The 17239-nt window shown below is 38.1% G+C and overlaps 1 protein-coding gene across 7 annotated transcripts in view; it reads left to right on the forward strand.

Moving 5' to 3' along the window:
* SEMA5A (semaphorin 5A) overlaps window positions 1-17239 on the forward strand; it is a 314662-nt gene that overhangs the window by 107751 nt on the left and 189672 nt on the right. For all 7 annotated transcript variants that reach the window (XM_071454478.1, XM_071454487.1, XM_071454484.1 and 4 more), the window contains one exon: window positions 8648-8747. In XM_071454478.1, coding sequence (XP_071310579.1) covers window positions 8648-8747 — 100 coding nt within the window. The remainder of the gene's footprint in view (window positions 1-8647; window positions 8748-17239) is intronic.

The following is a 17239-nucleotide window of genomic DNA, read 5'->3' on the forward strand; positions in this document are numbered from 1 at the left end:
GTAATAGACATATGCACATACATAAGAATGCAGCAATATGTACTTCTAGCTGGGGAGCTCTGGCAGGGCAGAGAAAACAGGAATGCAGGCTAGATTTTAGATCTTGAAGGTTAGAGTGCATTGTTCAAGCAGGTGAGGGAGCTGGGGCAGGGCAACTGCTGTGACTGTGTGTGCCCTGCCTGGAGAGCAGTAGACAGGTGGCCAGGGCAGCCACTTTGTGCCTTCTGAGACAATCAATGAAAGATGTGAGTAGCTGGGTAAAAAGAAGCAAGTTTACCATAGGTTTGAGAAAGAAGTTCAAGTTTTCACGCATTCAAAGTCAAGAAACATATACTGTAGCAAGTATGTTCATTTTCTCTTTTCCCCATTAATAATAAATTACTTACACCCCTGCCTCATTACCTCCAAAATTGTTCTGAAGCTGTAATAGCTGTTCATAAAATGAATGCGCAGTAAACAGGTGGTGAACTTTCTGGAGAATATCAAGAGGTTTATGGTCTTGGGATTTATTTTATTACAAATGATTTAAAATGGAGAGGAGCACGAGAAGCTAGCAGAGCTTCTAGATAAGGCTAGATATAGATATTTATTTCTTGGCTTCTGCAGTTCTCTTTGTATGGAAAAGTAAGCTTCAGGACTCTATTAAGTTTTATTGCTTAGTGGAAGGAAGGCAGCTGGTTTGTTTATGGGATCTAGAGACCTCCAGAATACTGCAACTTGAAAGGGGTCTGTAGTTTTGAGGTTGCTTTGTCTTTTGGTTGGTTCTCTTTTTATTTCATGTTTTCTTCCCCCCTCCCTATAAGCAAAGATGAGCTCTGAACTGCAGATGGAGATCTGACATGTTTTCATGTTTCCAAAGGAGAACCAAATGTAGTGTGGTTAGACTTAAAAGAGGAATCTTTTAGTTTGTGGTTGCTGATTTAATCATTTTGGGCAACTTTGTAACTTCATCTTTTCCTTTATGGAGGACTGGATTGCGTTAAATAACCCTGCTTAGACAATTTTTTTTTTCTTGGAGGGAAGTAGTAATGTTCTGTTTTCTTATATCTTCCTGAGCATCTTTTTTTGGAAACTGTAGAGTTCCTACTGTCTAATCACTAATTACCAGAATGCCTATATTTTTCAATATATTATTCAGATTAAAACATATCAATCATTTCTATAGGAAATATTTTGAATTTTCAATTCTATTAAAAATAAGGGCTTGACTAAACATATAAACATATATTCTTTCATGTCCCAGTTATGATGTGCATCCACATACTTTTAATTCTGTACACAGCCCTTGTATAAATAAGTTCTGTATAGCAAATTAAATGTCTTTTTCATTAAAATGCAATAGTGAGTACTGTAACAGATCCATCTGTCCTAATCCTTTCATTTTACAGAAAAGCATCAAATGGTGTTGGACGATGCTGTCTTTTTGTTGTTGAACTACTGCTCTTCTCCTCATGTGTTGTGTCCAGCCTGCTTCTGGTGTACTCCGTTAGGTTGTTAGAGCCTTCTGGTAGCACAGACCATTAGATTTATTTACATCTGTGGCCCTCCTTAGGCTTGACATTTAAATATTTGTACCTTATCTATGAAAAAGTGGACATGCCAACTACATTCTAGTAACAGGTGGACCAGGAATTTTGCTGGAGCATTGAGCTGGGATTGTCTTTTCAATTTGTATTTTTTCTTCCAGAAAACATTTGTCTCTTTCTGTGAGGTTTAAATGTTAGGGAGTTGCTTACTCCTTGTTTATTTAATTGACTAAGGTTGTCAATGCAGTCGTTTTTCCTTTTTGTGTATGAAAAATTACAGAAAAAGCACTTTCCTGGTACCTTCTAATTCATCCTGGTGGTGTACCTAAGTGCCTAATACTTAATGTTGTGTTAGTTGGGCATTTTCTTTCTCCTTCTACTTAACTTCAGCTCTGTAACCAAAAATGAATGCTGGTCCTACCTTTAAGCTCTACTGTTGTAGGATGCCTTAATAATTATTTTGTCTGCTCCTGCAATGCATGCTAAAGGAGGACAGCAATAGGAGGATGTAGGAAGGATTAATGGATACCCAGACTGCTGACCCAGGGCTGTAATTGTATTTGCTTTGCATCCCACAGCACCTCTGGATGTACAGCCTAGGGAAGGGGCACTCTACAGAATCTCCCTGTGGGATTTTCTCCAGACCTGTGGAATAAGGCCCCACAGGAAGGGCAAGGCAGTCACCTTGGGGATACAATTCTGCAATAAGCAGTCAGGGTCATAAAGATGAGAAGGTGTATGGTCCTGGAAGCAGGTCTACCAACATAACACTGCATGTAGAAAGCATGTCTGGAATGAAAGGAAAAGCAGCCTGTAATGGGCAGGCCTTCTTGCTTTGCAGTGAGCTGCTGTCTTCCAAGTGCTTGGCTTCTACCATGGGCCTTATGGAAGAAGAGCAGGGCAGATGTTTGTGCTTAGATTTTGTAATATAGTTGAGCATATTGTTTTTGCTGGAGTACTGTAACACATAGAATGAATCTTTTCTGTAAGAGAAATCAAAAAATATTTGCTGTGTTAATTATAGTTGTTTTATGAGGTTTTTTATTTTATGATTCTTTTATCACATTTTTTATTTTCTTTCTCAAAAGAAATGGCACTTTTAATGATTTAATGGATAATGCATCCAACAGAAATAAACTAATTGGGAAAAGTCTGCTCTGGCCTGTTTTGCAACAGAGCTAAGCTAAGGTTAGAATAGGAATTTGCATCAAAGTAAAAATAAAGCATGACTTCACAAGTATATAAGGAATAAGTTCCATTTGTATGGGTTTAAACACTTTGTACCAGAAATAGAACGACCACAGTTGTGGTGGAACTTCATGGTACTGCAGCCTGAGGAGTGCACAAAGTAGTTTGTTCAGGTGCAGCAATGGGTTTCTTTGCATTGCAATGACAATCAGACAAGCCCTGATGCCTAATCTGAAGTTTGTTTTCAGAAGGTCACCTGAGGGGGAAAAAAAAAAAAAACCTGTATATGATATTGTCAGTTACATGTTTGTAACTATAACTGCTTTCTACCTGGTATTTACTTTCTTTTTTAGACTTATTGATCGAAATTATTTAAAAAATTGGAGTCATTGCATGCAAATGCTAAGAAACACATGCCTTGTGCAAATTCTAAAAAAGGACTTATATTTTTGACAAACTAGGCCTCGGCTCCCTTCTGGTAAGTGGGAGTGTGAATTGTGATTGATTTCAGAAGTAATACAGCTGTTCTTTTGCTGAACTTTCTTGGTGCAGTCCTCTTTTTAGTTGGAACCTGTGGAATAGTGTTGGCATGTATTTCCTTTCTTCACTTGAGTGGTGGCACCTTTTTTCCTTTCATCTGCAGTGAGCCAATGACTTACCAGCAAGGGTGTGTTTAATACATCTCTGTGAGGAGAGAATGCAGTATCAAAGAGGTAGGAAAACTGGTCATTGGAAGCATAAGAAAAAAGTATAGGCAAAAGTGAATTGTAAAATATTCTGCAACAGTCTCTGTCTACGCCATCTTTCTTGCCTGTTTTCCCAACACGGAGCAATGCTTGTTAACCTGAAGTAGTTCTGGTTGAATTTATTATTCACAGATATATTTATAATATAACATTATTTTAAGATGAGAACTTAACAGTCACACTGAATTGATACCAGTGGTGCACAGAAATTGCTGAAGAAAATCTTGTTTTTCTCAGTTCTAGTTTTACCGTAGAGACTGTGCAGTCCTGAAGCGCCACAGCAGAGCGTTTACAAGTTCTCGTAGCTGTGTCCTTCTAGCACCAATGTTGTAAAGAAAGCCCTAGGCAGGACATGCTGAATGAATGAACAGGTGGATTTCCTCTTGCCAGCCCTGACACCTTGCTTAATAGATTCCCCTGGGGTTAATGGGACTGTCACCAGGGCAGCGGGGGTGATGCAATGGAGTCAGCGTGGCACATCCCTGGGGAGACTTCTGACATGTCTCGCTGCCTTTGAAGAGGATAGTGGTGTAACTTGAGTATCACAGGAGGAGATCTAAGGCTAAAATTATTACGCAGCTTCAGGAAGATGGAGTTATTGTATCATCATTAGATTAGATACATTTAATTCTAAACTAGCTTTAGCATGCAGAAATACTTTTAATTTTCTTCTGATAAGATTAGTGAGTTTGTTGTACTGATGCCACCCAGAGACTTCTGTTAATATTGCAAATCTGCTAGTTTTCAACTACAGTGTTATTTTGTGTTGTTATTGTGGTGGTATTATTGTTGTGGTATTATTGTTGTGGTATTATTGCTATTGTTATTTTGCTAACAGAGTTTCTTCAAGAAGGTGCTGCTGTGCATATGTTGAAGTTGTGCTCACTATTTTCAAAAAGGACACCCTGACACGAGGTGTCACATACATACACTACAAACACTGCTGAAACTTTTTAATATCTATGTTAATTTTTAAATGAAATCAGGAGGTCCTTATTGTCTTTGGACTTTGTTATTTGCAAAGTTGTATTATTATTATAGATCACTTCTGAATTTGGTTCTAAACATACCACTCCATTCCTTGTAAGTAATTTCTCAATTTATTTTACTGTTTACTGTAGCTCTACTTTGAAGTACTGAAGAATGAAACTTAGGTTAGAGGGAACTTTACAATTTCATTTGCAAAGAACTGTAGAGCTCAGCCCTTGGGAGGTCCTTGGAACAATGTGAACCAAACAAGTCATGGCCTGTTGGGCAGATACTAAATTTAAAGTAAAACAGAGACAGATTTCTGGTCTTTCATTTTTTATAATATGAGTATCTAATGTCCTTCTGCCCACCTTTGATTGTTAACCTCCTTTGTCTTTAAACCTCTTTAAGAGAATTCCTTGACCTTTCCTCTGAGCTGGGTGGAATCCGGTGTGTTTACTTTGCTGTCGATTTATGGACCACGACAAACTTTGTTTTATATTAAATTGAAGCTATTAACCCTTCCTCCCAAACCCCAAATCCCCCAGGAAAACTCGTAACATCCGATTCCCAGCGTGTGAAAGAGAGCTGTAACATTCTCAGAAAGATTTTTTTTTTTCAACATCCATCTTTTAGTTCTTTCCCAAGAAAGTATTTTTCTTGGGAATATTTTTGAGTTATAAGGCCTGCAGATTTCAGTCCTATAACAGCAATGAAAAATTTTTTTGGTTGTTTTTGCTAAGGGTAAGTCTGTCTTGAATGTACCAAAAGGATGTTGGCAATCACCTGCTGTCATGGCTGTATGTGTACCATAGTAGTTTTCCCTGGACAGCTTTGAGTCCCGGACTGATGTCTGCAGATTGGCAAGCATGCCTCCTTAGTTTTAAAGGAAAAAGAAATCCAGGCTGAAGGTGTGTTTCAATAAGTCTTCTCAGTATCAGGAGTAAGAGAGAAGTCAATAAAGGGCTTGGTGTTTTACTGTAATTCACATGAAGGTAGGGCAGAGGAGAGGGAGGGGAATGTCAGGAAGGGGAGGGTGAGGATGGGAAAGCGTGGGGATGTTGCTGTTTGTCACCTGTGATCAGCAGGCAATGCTATTAGGTCATGTGTTGGCAGGGCAGCTTAATTGCCTTACACATTTATTCATGCTACTGTTGTAGTACACAAAATGTACTGCTGTGTTGTTGTGTAAAGCTTGTCATGTTGCATCTGCATGAAAACCATTAATAAATTTAAATTATTACTTCTTACTACTTTACCATTATGATTTTAATTGGAAGAAAAATAATTTATAGGCCTTTAGTAGCTAATTATGATTTTTTGACGCTAAGGAGATAATTCAAAGCAAAACTAAAAAGTCTTGTTTCACCTATGGATTTTCAGCTAGATTTCACTGTTTTGGTGAAAAGAAACATAATTATTCTCTTAATTGGTTGCATAAGCTTTTATTTTTGCAGTGTACATGGGGTTGGATTGCCTTTTTAAAAATTTTTGTTGGCACTGTTTTTGTTCATTTTCCCTTACAAAAGTGTCATGAAGTTGTAGCTTTATCTCATAAATACTTATTTCTGTGTGACACATGCTGCCACTGTGAGACACATGAGATACAGTTTCAGAGTGTTTTCTGAAAAAGAAGAGCTCTAGCAGCCATTTGCTCTTCCTGACCTTATTCCCTCAAGCAAGAGCACTGCTGAATGCAACAAAGACAGGATAAAATAATTTATATTTTGAAGGGGATTCAGATTTCAGAGAGATTTCTTTGCAAGTCCTGATTCTTTTTCTCTAGCTTGGGCTTGCCTTGCCCTGCCTGGCCCCTTGCTCCAAACCTGGAAGTGGTCTCAATCACCTGCTTGCTGTACCTTGAAGATTTATTGTGTCGTGCTGAGACAGCAGGACAAGTGGAAGAGAATTGAGTCTTTGAATTTCAGTCTTCCCGTAGCCTTCTGGCACTGCAGTACTTGTGTGTACTGAGCTTTCCCTGGCCTCTCATGCTGTGGGGAGCCACTCCTCTCCTCTTCTTTCAGAATACCAAGGGTCTCACTTGTCCTACCAATGTAGAGCTGGGGTAATTCCATTCTCAGCTGCTTACCTTGTCACTCTTTCAGAGACTGATGTTTCCACAGTGGGTCTGGCTGGTTTTTTTGTTTTGTTTTCTATTTTTTTCCCCCTTCTTTTGCCAGTAACTGAAATTCTTTGTGATTTACCCCTAGATTTCCTCATCTTCATGTCCTACCTAATTTCTTAATGTTTTAGAACTTTGCAATTGGTTGTTTCATATGAAATGCATGATTGAAAAGTTAAAGCTGCAAAATCAAGTGCAAAAAGTTTAGGAAACACCTGTTTTATGCTTGCCTGTGTAGCCATATATATATATATATATAAATTTTTAAATAAAAATAGATAAGTAAGTATGTATAAGGCTATATATACAGGCCTGTAATATATTTGAGTGTTTTTCTTCCCTCAGAATCCTGCTGGGTTCTCTGCAAAGCATCTGCAGTAATGGCTGATGGCAGCTGTAATCACAGTTATCTAATATGTGGCCATATCCCCTTTCCACCCCAGTGTTTGAATCCTGGTTTGAGCATCCATCCAATGCAGATGGAAATCAACAGTGAATTTAGCTACAAGTACTGCAGAACATGTACAAACTGGCATTGCGAGCCTGAAATTGCCCAGATGCATACGGGCTGACATTAAAAATGCAGAAGTTACTTTTCTGACACCCAAGTGACTCTATTTCACAGTTCCATCTGTTTTTCCAAAGTATATGATGATGCAGCTTCTGCACACTGCATTTAATGGTTGTCTGCAATGGCTGAACACGTTTTGACACAGAATAACATTTTTCTCCTGGGCCCATTCCTTAGGAATGGATAGCCCACTTGTGCTAAAACTTTAAATTAGGAATAAATCATCCTGAAACAGACACCAGACATGGATTGTTTCAACTGAGACATTTGCAAAAGCAAAAATATGTTTGTGAGTGAAGAAGAAAGCTTAGAATGAGTGTTTTTACCTGAGCTGTAGCTAATGATACCATTGTCAAAAATTGCACTTCTGCAGCACCCTCAGGGTGTTGGGTTGGTTTTGACTCCATGTTCTAAATGGTCATGACCATGACCTTGATTTTGGTCTTTCAAGTGGCTGTTTCACACCTGTAATCTTCAATTAGGCCTGCAGCCCATTGAGTCGTACATACTCAGCCCTCTTCACCTTTCATGTAAGTTCCAGCCCACTGCTTTGTGACTACATTAAAAAAAAAACAAACAAACAAAAAAGCTTCAATCAATGTTCTGACAATTTCAGAATTCTAGAGAATGAGGGTTTTGTACAACTGGACTTTTTTAGTGAGCAATTTCTACCATTTATATTTTTACAGAAATTTTCTATATTCTATATGTCTATTCTAAAAAAGTAAAAATTAAAGATAATTATGCTCTGTAGCCACAATATTGAGTTTATTTAGCCAAACTTTAGTGTCTAGTTAGTGATATGAATGAAAAAAGGATCTACTAGTAATGAAAATATTTAAAGATTTGATTTGCAACTATTTATGTGTGCTTAAGTTTGAAAGTAGAAGCATGTTTGTATTCTGAATACAAGTCATGCCCCTTGCTGATTTTCAGTAATTCACATGCTTGTCTGCCCTGCTTAATGTAGCACTAAATTGGTCTGAGAAAGGAAAGTGAAAAAAAAATCAAAGAATGTCAAACATTTTTCCTTTTTCATCCCTCATTTCTCAACCTTTTTATTGTGAAAAATGATGAAAAGTCAAACCTGCTTGTTTTCCTCATTGCTTTTCACTTAATCAGATCCTTTTGTAAAGAAAAGAAATAACTAAATAGCTAACTAAAAAAAACAACCCTCTAGTCCTCAGCTGTTTTTAATGCATGGAAATTTAATCTAACTTTACTTGAGTATGTCCCAGTGAATTGCAGTTGTACTGTGGTGTTTTCTGTTTTACCCAAGGAGGAAAAACAATCCAGAACAAAATACGGATAGTTGATTGAAATGTGTATCAGGCCCTATATATTTTACAGGCCTGTATTATAAATTGAATGGCGTGGTGGTGAAAGTCTCCTGTGTTTCCTTAGAGGACCATAAGGAGAAAACTTGCAGACCCACTCGAAATATCTGCAGATTTAATGGTGACTACCTGATGTACTACACCTATAACATTTATAGTAAAAGTTGTATTTCTTGATTTGTTTTTAGAAATTGCCCCTTGGCTACACGTGTTCAAAGCAGAAGATGCTGTGGACTTCTCACAGTTAACATTTGACCCAGGACAAAAAGAGCTTATTGCTGGAGCAAGGTGAGAAATCTATTTTCTTTTTTTGGGTTGCACCAGACTGGATTTTGTTCTTTGTTGATAAACAATATTTAGCCAAATTCCAATATCAGTGTGCTCTTGTGTGACTCCCCTGCTTTCTAGACCCACTAAACTGAATGTTATGTATGTTTATTTCTCTAATCCCTGACCAGAGTTACAAGATGGACTGCCTGCCTGGCATCAAGGTTTAGAATAGCTTACACTGTTCTAATTTTTAGAAGGACTGTCCTGGAGTACACAATCCTTGTGTGCATCCAGTAGAACAAGCAGGTGCCATATGGTAATGTGACAAAAGATGCCATTGCATGAGGCTTAGGATGATCCCGAATTTGGCTACACGATGTGGCTCGTTGTGTTGGGAGGTTTCTAATAATTATTCACTATGATGCCAGGAGCGATCTGTTAAAGACTGCAGAATTAGTGGTAAAGTTGGTGATAGTCGCTGTTTGCACAGTAGGAGAGCACTCTGCAAGCTGTGATCAACAGTGACACTGTCTTAGATGTCAACATTGAAGCAGTGGCAGTCCTTAAATACTATTTTTTTCCCTCCTAGCGTGTGAGGCATAGTAAAACATCTTGGTTGGCCAAAAAAATGTAACCATCTAAACTTATTATTCACACCCACCTTCTGAATATATTTTGCTTTTGAATTAACAAAGTTCTAGTCACTTCACTTATCTGTTAGGTTTAGCATTGGAATATATTTCTGTTTCCCAGTTTGCTTCTTAGCTGAAAATGAGGTTCAAAATGCAGAGTCATAAAAGGCACTGCAAGAAAATTTTTTCCATGGACCAGTGGAAGTTGCTTATCTACAGGGGAAAGCTTTCTGAGTGTGGAAATAGGCGCATGTGTGTGTGTATATTCATGTATCTTTGGCCCACATGAAGTGGGGTCTTCTGTGCCTTCTTGACATTGATTTTTCAATTCTGTAAGCTACCAAATGAAACGAGGTGTGAGGTTATCAACTGCTGCTACTCTGTAAGGACTGTCATCATACGTTGTCTGAGCCTCTCCCCAGGCCCCAGGCCCATGGAAATGTGTGTTGGATTTGTTGGATTAGTGCACTCTGTACAGATATTCCAATAACTGTTCAAAAAAAAAAAAAAAGAGAATACTTTTCTCTCCTTCCTCTCTTATTTTATTCTCTATACTGTCTATCTGGACAATCTGAGTAAAAAATAAGCTCATATAAACCAGTGCTTTTGATGAAGCTTTTTAAATCACTATGGGATAAGCTTGGGATGATTTTGTTGAATAAGCAGTGACTACAAAAAAAAATCAGCTGTTAATTCTGCTTTTTGCTAAAGATACCATGCATCACAAGATGTATTTTTCCTAAAAGTTAATGATGCTTCAGAGTTTTATATCTCTTGTTTTGACTAAAATTAAAAGAAAAACCATTCAAGGTTATTAAAATTATAACAGCAATTTTGTTTCACACAGGTCAGTATAGATGGCTGTTACTTGTTCATAGAAGGCATTGATTTTCCCTTTCCTTATTCTGCATTTCCATTCTAAATTTTAACCTTTCTGGTGTTGCGTTTGGCCATGGAGATCTTCCTTTCGAATACCTAAGCTTGCCTGCAGTTTTCTCTAATTACATGTATTATTGATTTCAGTACATCCTTTTCACTACACACCTTTCTGTTCTTTAGGCATTGGGCCCCACGAGTCATTGTACATCACGGGGTCTTAGATTCAGAGACTTGCAGCCACTTGTCAGGGTGCTATAGTCCCAACAGAGCAAGTGTTGATCATCCTGATAATCTTACTGATTACACACCTTCTGCATGCAGTCTCCACTGCAGGTAGACCGAATCTATTTCTTGTGAATCACAGAATTCACAGAATCACTAGGTTGGAGGAGACCTTCAAGATCATAGAGTCCAACCCATGCCCTAACACCTTAACTAAACCATGGCATCCAAGTGCCACATTCAGTCTCTTATTAAACACATTCGGGGATGGTGACTGCATGACCTCCCCAGGCAGACAATTGCAGTACTTTATCAACCTTTCTGTGAAAACTTCTTCCTAATACCCAACATATATTTCCCTTGGTGCAGCTTGAGACTGTGTCCTCTCATTCTGTCAGTTTTTGCCTGGAGAAAGAGACGACCTGTCAACAACCACCTTTCAGGAAGCTGTAGAGAGTGATAAGGTCACATTTGAGTCTCCTTTCCTCCAGGCTAAACAACCTCAGCTCCCTCAGTTGTTCCTCACAGGCCTTATGCTCCAAGCCCCCCCAGCCTTGTGTTGCCTCCTCTGGACATGCTCAAGTGTCTCAACGTCCTTCCCAAACTGAGGGGCCAGAACTGGACACAGCACTCGAGGTGTGGCCTCACCAGAGCCCAGTACAGGGGAAGGATGATCTCCCTGCTCCTGCTGGCCACCCTATTCCTGATACAGGCCAGGATGGCATTGGCCTTCTTGGCCACCAGGGCACTCTGCTGGCTCATGTTCAGCCGGCTGTCAAGCAGTACCCCCAGGTCCCTTTCTGCCTGGGCACTGTCCAGTCACACCATCCCCAGCCTGTAATCAGATCTGCTCTGATCTTGATTGGTAATAAATGTAGTCAATTTCTTTAAGTTGTTTCTATTTGCCCATGAAGGTAATCAGTGAGTGATGTCTCCCTGTCCTTAACTCATGCATCTTTGGTTTTATTTTCTTTTCCTGCCCAGTTGTGGAGGGAGTGATAGAGCAGTTTTGATGAGAACCTGGTCTTCAACCAGGGTCAGCCCACTCCATCCGTGCACCTTCAGGATTCTGCTTTAGTAATTTAGTGGTATTCTAAACCAGAGAATGATTTTTCACAGCCAGAAGCTGTGTTTTGGTTCATCTTATGTTTATAATTGACTTTTTCCACTGTAATGGATTTAATGATCCCAAATTTCTCTGCCTTAGAAATCAGACAAAATACTATTGTGGAAGTTTGATTCTATTGGAAATTTTTAAATCCCTTTTCCATTATTGATATTCATGGCAGGTGACTCTTTTTCATTTATGAAGTTCTACAGCCTCTAAAGATATTTATGATTTGTCTTATTGAGAATGGTAGCAAAGATCCCAACTGGGATCCAGACTGCATTCCTGTTGGGAGCTGCCAATGTCATGCAGCTGCGTGGAAAGACAGATATGATCCTATGATACCCCAAAAGGTGCCTCCCAGATTGATTGAGAACTTTTGATCTCTTTGCACAAGGTTCTTTGGAGACTTTAAATTGTGCTAGTGTGCAATATTCTGTTTATTTATCCTTGAACAAGGTTTAATGAAAGTAGTTACGAATGTAAGGAAGGACTGCTAAAAGGCAGATGAGAAGAGGGTTGGAAATGTGGTGCAGGGTAACAAGGCCTGAGCATGTGCACAGCGTGTGCACAGCACCTGCCCATAAATCCATCAGCAGGTGCATCTAGAAAAGGACGTAGCAGTATAAATGGAACAGCAGCGTTGATAGAAAACCAGATAGTTTAAGTTGGCCATGAGTAATTTAGTCAAGATGCAATGAGTTTTGTCACATTTTGTTGAGGCAAACAAAATTAGAACAGAAATAATTTTGATATAGAGGTCTTCAGAAATATGGAAGGGACTTTATTCTATAGCATTCACCATAGCAGGCAATAACTAGGAAGTTCATCCTATATTGCTGAGATTAGTCTTGCTTGTCCAGTTTGGGAAATAAAGGTGGTCTTCTGATGTCTGTGGGCATTCTGTTGCTGGGCAAAAATAGATGGCTTACAATTGTATCTATCTGCCTTTCCCCGCCCTCAGCTTCCTTAAGTTGTCTTCCACTCCTTGTGAGAAGGTTATAACTGGTTGATAATTTTTTTTTGTTCTGCAAAACATCCAGTTCTCCTATAGATACTGAGTTGATTAAGCTGGAGTCTTGTTGCCTTGTTTCAGTTTCCTTACACCATCAGCAGCAATCAGTGAATGGTACCACTCCAACGCTAGTATGTGCCTTCACATTAATCATGCAACCCATGCTCCCAGGAAACTGTATCTTTAAAATGTGCCCCAGGCATTGTTCTTAATATTGTATGTGACCTGGCAGATAAAAATAAATGAGTTCTATTGCAATCTGAAACCTTCTTGGGAGTTCATTTGTTTTCTTAGAAAAAAGCTAACCCATATGGCAGGGCAGAATTTACTTTTATAATTAAATGGCACCAGGGAAGGATTACTCTCAGGGCATTAGCTCCTCAGTAAGCTCAAGGAAATGAGAAACTACTTGTTTATCTTATTCTGATAAATTCCAATAAAATATTTAGATGAAGTATTTCTCCGTGTATTACTTGGTGGACTGATTTAGCATGTAATAAAATATTATAGTGATTTCTGTATTTTGAAATACCAGTAGGCCTTAAGATTCATGGATTTCTCCAAGAACACCCTTGTCATCTTTGCTGTGTGAAAGTGCTTTGCCATATGTTTCTTTGGGAAGGTCAGTTGAAGGGGGAGAAGACCAGATTAGGGGAAGGATAAGACAGTCTGTGAATTGCCCAGACAAATTGTGCATTGCATTTTTTTCCTCTTCATCTCCTGGCAACGTACATAACACATAGCAGCTCTAGTTTTGATAAACCAAAAATTGCTAGAAGTGTTTAATCCATTTTGGCTAAATGAGAGTCAACAAAAAGTATGTCTGAAATCCAGTAGTTTAGGGCAATTTTTAAATTTTTCTTCTTTTTTCTTCTTTTTATTTTGTTTTCTCAGTGGTTTTATTCAAACCATATGAGAAGAATTATGTCTATTTTTAAAGAGAAATGAAGTTATCCTCTTTTCTCAAGCCTCCTATGCTTGAAATTTTGAACTGGTAGCAGCCTGGATTGAGTTAATTCCTAAAATGTTGATTTTTTTTTTTTTTTTTTAAATTCAAGTTGGGCTATACTTTTAAATGATATAGTTAATATCAGAAATAGGTCTCAAAGCTATCCAACTTTCTTTTTAATTGGCTAATACATACTTAGATATACCTTACTTTTTTTTTTTTTTTTTTTTACACAGAGTATCCTAATAGTGGTGGCTTTCTCCTGTATGTTCTTCTTAAAGTTAATTAAACTTGGTTTTTAGGATTATGTCTTGCTTTGAGGTGGCTTATTGCCTCAGTCACTCCTTATCTCACTGATGAAGGACTGCAACAGTATGGCTTCTCCCTTAATTAGATGTGTGTTTGGGAACATTAATTTGAACCATTACCACTACTTGCCATAATAACAGAAAGCCAAATTAAAGGATTCATTAACAGTGGCTTAAGGATCTCTAATAAAGGAATAAATAACTACACAGGTTTGCTTTTTACTGTTGTCTGCTCCCAGCTGGAGAATCTGAGAGCTTCTTGTTAATAAGGTGCTCTGAAGGCTACAGATACAGGGAGAATATACAGGCAGAGGGAATTGGTGCTCTATTCTTTCAACATCCTTCTGGGTATCACTGCTCATTTAACACTTGGCTCAGGGTAATCAATGTCTGGCCTCCCACTGACTGAACTGGGTTAATCTAACCCAATCTAATCTAAAGTATGGTTTAATGCTAAATCTGTGAGAAATTATCATCTAACTGCTGCAAAAAGAGGGAGGTCTTTTCCCCTCTACTGCTTGTCTTTCCTACCTTGCTAACAGGTTCCTGAAAATCTTTTAAAGCTTCATACATCTCCTGCTCATGCCTGGTTCCACTCTGCAGTTTCATCCTTCTTTGCACCGATGCTGGTAATAGTCTGGTTGCAGTGACACTAGGCAATTCACTAACTCCACAAAAGTCCTTCCTGTTCTTGTTCTGATTTAATGTCTTGGCATTTTAATTAGAATAGCTGACGTGGTGCATCATCACAGGAGCCCTGGAGTTGACTCAGAGTAAGAACAAAAGAGAAATGACCCCTTTAATAGGGGTAAATGGAACTTTTGTAATTGAAATTTCAGTTTATTAAAAAGAAAAAGAAAATATCCAAACTTTGGATACTTTAGACTTTTCCACTCCCACTGACCTTTCTTGCACCCCACCTCCAACAACTCCAGCAAACTTTATGTGCCCAAGTTGATTACTGTAATAGGACACCACAAAAAGTTAAAACCATCTAAAATGTCTGGTTTTAAGCCCATTTCCATTGTTGGGGGTCATTTGGATAAGATGGAACAGCGTTTAAATATAATTTCAAATTAATCTTGAAAAGAAACAGAAGATTAACATATTGAACAATGAAATGGTAACAAGAATGCATGGAATTTGCATGGCCCTTGATGTGAGTGAATACTGTACATTATATGTAATATCTGCCAAAATATAAAAATGGGGGCATGTACTTTGACATATGTGTTGCAGCAATAAAAAAAGTATTAAAGATTTGGCTAGCCACAGTTATGAAATACAGGATTAATATTTTGGTTGAGCTGGAATTTCAGGATAAAGTTGTATCCAACAACAGCTGACTAAATAAATAGCTCAATAACTTTACAAACTCACCTGGACTAAATCATAATACTCAGAAGCATCCTTGACCTGCATGCATTGGAGGCAGACAGGCGTCAAATGTTGCGAGGCCATTGCCAGCTGGGCAATGGGGGGAACTTGAGTGCTGTGTGAGAGAAGTCAAGGCCAACAGAGAAAGATGTTAATGGAAGTTTGAGATGACAAGGCATGACTTCAGGAGGAGGGTGACCTCCAGAGGTGCAGAGGCACCTGGTACTTTTGTGCTTTTTCTGGAGAAGCCCATGGCAAGAAATATGTGGAAGTGACATCTGGCTGTTGTTGAACATCTGTGCAGGAGTGCTGTGTTCTAGGATCTTCAGCATAGCTGGGGCTGTATGAGGAACCACAGGGATTCAAAGCACGATTTACTAATCCAGAGGAGAAAGTATCAGAGAAAGAAATCAGGTTTCACAGGATCCGAGTGGATTAATTCAATTTTTATTGGGATTCTATCATAATTGAATCCTATAGTGACTTTCTTATTCATTTTGACATGTTTATTGTTTCACTGTTCAGCTTATTATTGTGTCAGTCTGCCTTTTGCCACTTTGAATATTAATAAAATATGGCTCATCTTCATTCCTCAAGAAAACCTGTAATTTTAAACATTATTTTAAAAGAGCAATAAGAACAACAAAAATCACTTCTCCATAATTTTTAGGATGGATCAACAAGACCTACTAGTCAGAAAATATTTATCTCTGCGCATATGCTGTTGTCACATCTTTAGCATTTATCAGTAAGCCTCTCATTTCATTATTCTCATTTGCTGTGGCTTCCATTTCATGCAAAATGAAGATAATTATAACTTTTGGCCATTCTGCTTTTTGTTATTGTAGTTTGCCCATTTTCATAAATGATTCAACTAGAACACTTGTACTAGGTTTCTTTTATTTCCAGTATATCATCCTTGGCTTTTTTAGATATTTTTCCTATAGACTTATAATTTAGCCAAATATATTTTGTACATTATAGTTTTATTTTTATTGATTATCTCCTTTTGTCCTTAACAGTTTTTTTTTTTTAATTTTCTTTCCACTTGCTGACTTTACTACGCTGCAAATCTAGAATTGCCTTTCACCCAGAACTTTACCATCTCAATTGTGGAATTGTGAAATTTTGCTTAATAGTTGACTCCTGTGGAGTTTATACTTTGCATTTTCAGTCTTACTATTTTTTTCCTCCCAGTGAATTGAATAAAATTTTCTTCTTTCATGTGAGTTAGTTTATTGAAAGAAGTGAACAGGAAGTAATCCTTTGTTAGTTTATTTCCAGGAGATCTGGCAGCATGTCTGGTCATACCCCGAATGTTTGAGTTTGCTGAAACCCCGATTTCTTGATTCAGGCTTGCAATTGCAAATGCCTGTGGGGGCTTAGGATGGGTTATGGGGATTTTCTGTGATATTATTATATTTTGCCATCTTTTTTTAAAAGGCCTAATCCCTGAATCCATGTCTCCCTGAACTGTGTGTGCCATCATATTGTTCTTCTAATTCATGTCTGTTTTTAGTGCAAAAGTATTTATTGTTGCCCCATTCATCTTCTGTAGCTTGCAATTTCACAAAAAAAAGGTAAAATGCCGGATTTAACAACCATTACTAACATGATATACTTTTGAATCTTTATGATTTTTTAATTGTTTTTTTACTTGGATTGTTCAGGAATATACAGAAGATTAGTTTTATACTTTTAGCTGTAGTCATACTGAACCTATTCACTGCAATAGATTGAAATATATTGTTGTGAAGGAGGTGACTGGAGCATGCTTTTTGTGTGCTTTCATTCAGCTCCCACTGATACCAGTGGAAGTGTTTACCCTTGGGTTTGAGCAGGGTCTTGACTAATGGGTTTTAATTATAACAGCTGAGTTAGAAGAGTTGTTCAGTGCTGTGAATATAAAGCAAAATGCTTACTGCCTGCTGGATCTCCAAAGGAGTAAAGGATGTTGCTTTATCTCAGTGTTAGTTGTGTTTTCTTCTCATTAACTGTCCTTCTGTTTGCAGATTTATGT

Source organism: Agelaius tricolor, unplaced genomic scaffold, assembly GCF_023055355.1.
Source record: "Agelaius tricolor isolate 1412-34295 unplaced genomic scaffold, bAgeTri1.0.p SCAF_2, whole genome shotgun sequence".
Classification (NCBI taxonomy): Eukaryota; Metazoa; Chordata; class Aves; order Passeriformes; family Icteridae; genus Agelaius; species Agelaius tricolor.